This window comes from Stegastes partitus, unplaced genomic scaffold (genome assembly GCF_000690725.1).
Source record: "Stegastes partitus isolate 25-593 unplaced genomic scaffold, Stegastes_partitus-1.0.2 Scaffold488, whole genome shotgun sequence".
NCBI classification, from domain to species: domain Eukaryota; kingdom Metazoa; phylum Chordata; class Actinopteri; family Pomacentridae; genus Stegastes; species Stegastes partitus.
Window position 1 is genome coordinate 169,691 of NW_007578219.1, and position 3,338 is coordinate 173,028.

Sequence of the window (3,338 nt, forward strand, 5' to 3'; positions counted from 1 at the left end):
CACACTCACTCACACACACACACTCACACACACTCACACACACTCACACACACTCTGAATTCTTGCATCGCCGCTGGTTTTACTTCACTCCTATTGAAGGCGACGTGTCCACATGTTGACTGTAAATGTTGGTGCTGAACTGTAAGATGACTGATGTGTTTATGAGCCGTTCAGTAACCGGGTCACACGATTTCTTAAAGGATCGCTTCACTCGAATGAGAAGAAAACACGTTTCCTCACCAGGTCAGACTTGTAGTAGCTGACAGCGTTTTCATCCAGCATGAAGTACCTCCTCTTCCAGTTCCTCATCTGGAACAACACAAGAAGAGTTAACGCTCAACACAACATCCTCTGGAGAACATTTAGTAATAAAAACCTTCATATCGGGGCACAGGGGTGGCAATAATCTGGATATTAAAACATTCAAGTATCAGTAACTTGCATATTAACAGTAAATATTGCCAATAACGTGGATATCAAGGCAGAGAAGCATCAATAACGTGGATATGAACACACAGAAGTGTCAATGATGAGAACATTAATGCACAAAAGTGAAAATCACCGAAGTATTTGTATGCAAAAGTCTCAATAAACTGGTAAATAATGCACAAAAGTAACAGTAACTTGGATATTACCATAAAAAAACACCATTAACCCAGATAAGAACATTTGTTATGTGTATATGAGTTGGATATGAAGGCATTAAAGTGTAAATAACTTGGATATTAACATAAAAAAATAGGAAAACAACCTGGATATTCATGCACAAATGTGTCAATAACCTGAATATGACTATACGAAAGTCTCATTAAACTGGATAATAATGCTAAATAGTTTAAATAACCTGGATATTAACACAAAAAAGTAACAATGTGTGTATATGAGCTGGATATTAATCCATTAAAGTGTAAATAACTTGGATATAAACATAAAAAATATCAGTAGCCTGGATAGTAATCCACAAATGTCTCAATAAACTGGATAATAACGCACAAAAGTGTCAGTAACCTGGAAATTAAACGCAAAAACGTCCCAATAATCTGAATATAAATGTAAAAATACACCAGATGTTAATACACAAACTGCTGACTCTACCATATCTGTGACCTGTAGGTGTCTGGACTAATGAGAAAGCTTTTGTCACGCTGGTCATTCTCACCACAGCTCCCTGCTTGACGCAGTATCCAGCCTTGACGACGGCCTGATCCTGAGCTCCTCTGGACAGGAAGTAGGGCAGCTGGTTCTGGCCTCGCTTCACGCCGCCTCGCTCGGCGCCGTTCTGCCCTTCGCCCTGCTCCTGGAGCACACGGACACGGAGGACGTCTGACATCGTCTCAGAGGACTGACAGAAACACATCCAGAACATCCAGAGCTACATCCATTTGGACTTTTGTCTCTTCAGCTGCTAAACGTTCGACTTTTTTTTAGAGCATTTAAACATTTGTGGCAGAGAGAGAGCAGCGAATGTGACGCGCTCATCTCCAGGTACAGCTGCAGAATCGTAGCATGTTGGAAAACCGAACCACCTCCGACTCGCCGTAGCTTCTGATGTAACCACAGACCTCTGCTACGTCACTTCACCGAGTCAGAACCCTAAATCCAGACATCGTTCTGACCTGTTTAAACCCAATTTAATCATCTAAAAAGAACAATAAAGACATGTTTAAGAGAGGGAAAACTAAAGATATGTTACACTAGAACTAAACTGTAGATCTCTGATACTGGAACAACTGCTCGTCATCATTCAGCTCCAGAACCAGAAACATCACCGTTTACATTCTGTACTTTCTAAATCCTTGTCCAACCCTGACCCGTTGCGTTAACGCACATCATTCTGAATGGGATAACTTTCATCCTTTTGCACGTTTGAAGGCGTTTATGATGTGATCCTGCACATCTGCTGGAGAATGATTCATGCATTTTTTACTTGTGACACATTCTGTCTAATGATGTGCAATGCCTGCATTTAAAAAATAAGTCATTTATTTTATTTAAAAATCTGATTTAAATATTTTTCTACTCGTCAGTGTTTCCTGTAATTCACCAAAACATGTCAAATTATGATTATAATCATATTTATGTCGCACTTTTCGAGGTAGAACTCAAAGTGTTTAAAAAAAATGAACACCAGGGACATAAATATCAGATCACACATGTAAAAAAAAATATGCAAATAATAAAGATAATCATATGATTCAAATTAACGCAGCTTCACCACAGTCTGATGCTAACGGTGGCTAATGTAGCTGCAGAGGTGACGTCGTTCCCAAACCCCGTAAGCAGCCGGTTCCCTTTTAATAAATGTAAAGAATGATTTAATTTCCCAACTGTGAGCAGCTAAATGTGGGTGTTCTAAACCCTTGGTAGAATCCAGGCCTGTGCTGCTGCGTGCCGAGTCACATTCTGCATACCAGCGAAGGCAGGACCGGACCTGCCGACGGCGCTACCTGAGTGGCTGTGATGATGGGGACTCCTCCGATGATCTCCGTCTTGTAGGAGACCTGCTTCATGGCTCCGAGAACCTCCTGGGGAGTCTCTGCGTGGGCGGCGTGGGCGTCTCCGGGCTTTGGCACCTGGAAAAACACGACGGGGGTTCAACAGCAGCTCCTTCTGTCAAGTTTGGAGTTTAAACTAGTTCATTTTCTTATTTCATCTTCGAGGATTTCATCTTTTTCTTTGGCCTGGAATTCACACAAAGTCCAAATCAGTGTCTGTTTAGCTTTGAGAAAAGTCCCAAGCTCGTGTGTTTTATGTCGTTTCATCAGGCTTTGCTGTTAGGATCTGTTATGCTCATGTTTACCTCCCTTTCCCTCATGTCTCCTAATCTTCACCCTGAAACCTTCGACCCTCACAGACGTCACAGCTGTAATGTTCAGGAGTGCAAAGGCTGGAAATGGTGAAGAAAGCTGTAAACATCCGAGTACAAACAACTCCACAAACGTGGAACAAAAAAAGCACGACAGCAAGCAGCCAGGATGCTTCCACCGACTGATTCCTGGCAGGTTTCTTCTCTACACCTTTCATTCTTGGTTTGTGTCTGTTGTCTGGAGAGCAGGACAACCACAATGAGACGCCACCAACATTGTTATGGACTAGACAGCAGACAATGGCACCGAAAAAAAACAGCCAGTGTTGAAAAAAGCTCACATTAAATCAGGACCAGAGTTCACCAGAAGAAAGGTGTGAGACTCTGAAGTCAACTGGAAGAAGGTTCTTTGATCTGATGAGACCAAATTAGGCTTTTTGTCCATTAAAGTGGATGCTATGTTTGTTGGACACCAAACACTGCACATCACCACAAACACACCATCCCTCCTGTGAAGCACGGTGGTGGCAGC

General features: G+C 42.1%; 1 protein-coding gene across 2 annotated transcripts in view; it reads right to left on the bottom strand.

Moving 5' to 3' along the window:
* plekha1b (pleckstrin homology domain containing, family A (phosphoinositide binding specific) member 1b) overlaps positions 1 to 3,338 on the bottom strand; it is a 25,130-nt gene that overhangs the window by 11,753 nt on the left and 10,039 nt on the right. For both annotated transcript variants that reach the window (XM_008287140.1, XM_008287141.1), the window contains exons 4-6: positions 2,448 to 2,573; positions 1,160 to 1,297; positions 241 to 309 (exon numbers count right to left, since the gene is read on the bottom strand). In XM_008287140.1, the coding sequence (XP_008285362.1) occupies positions 241 to 309; positions 1,160 to 1,297; positions 2,448 to 2,573 (333 nt within the window). The remainder of the gene's footprint in view (positions 1 to 240; positions 310 to 1,159; positions 1,298 to 2,447; positions 2,574 to 3,338) is intronic.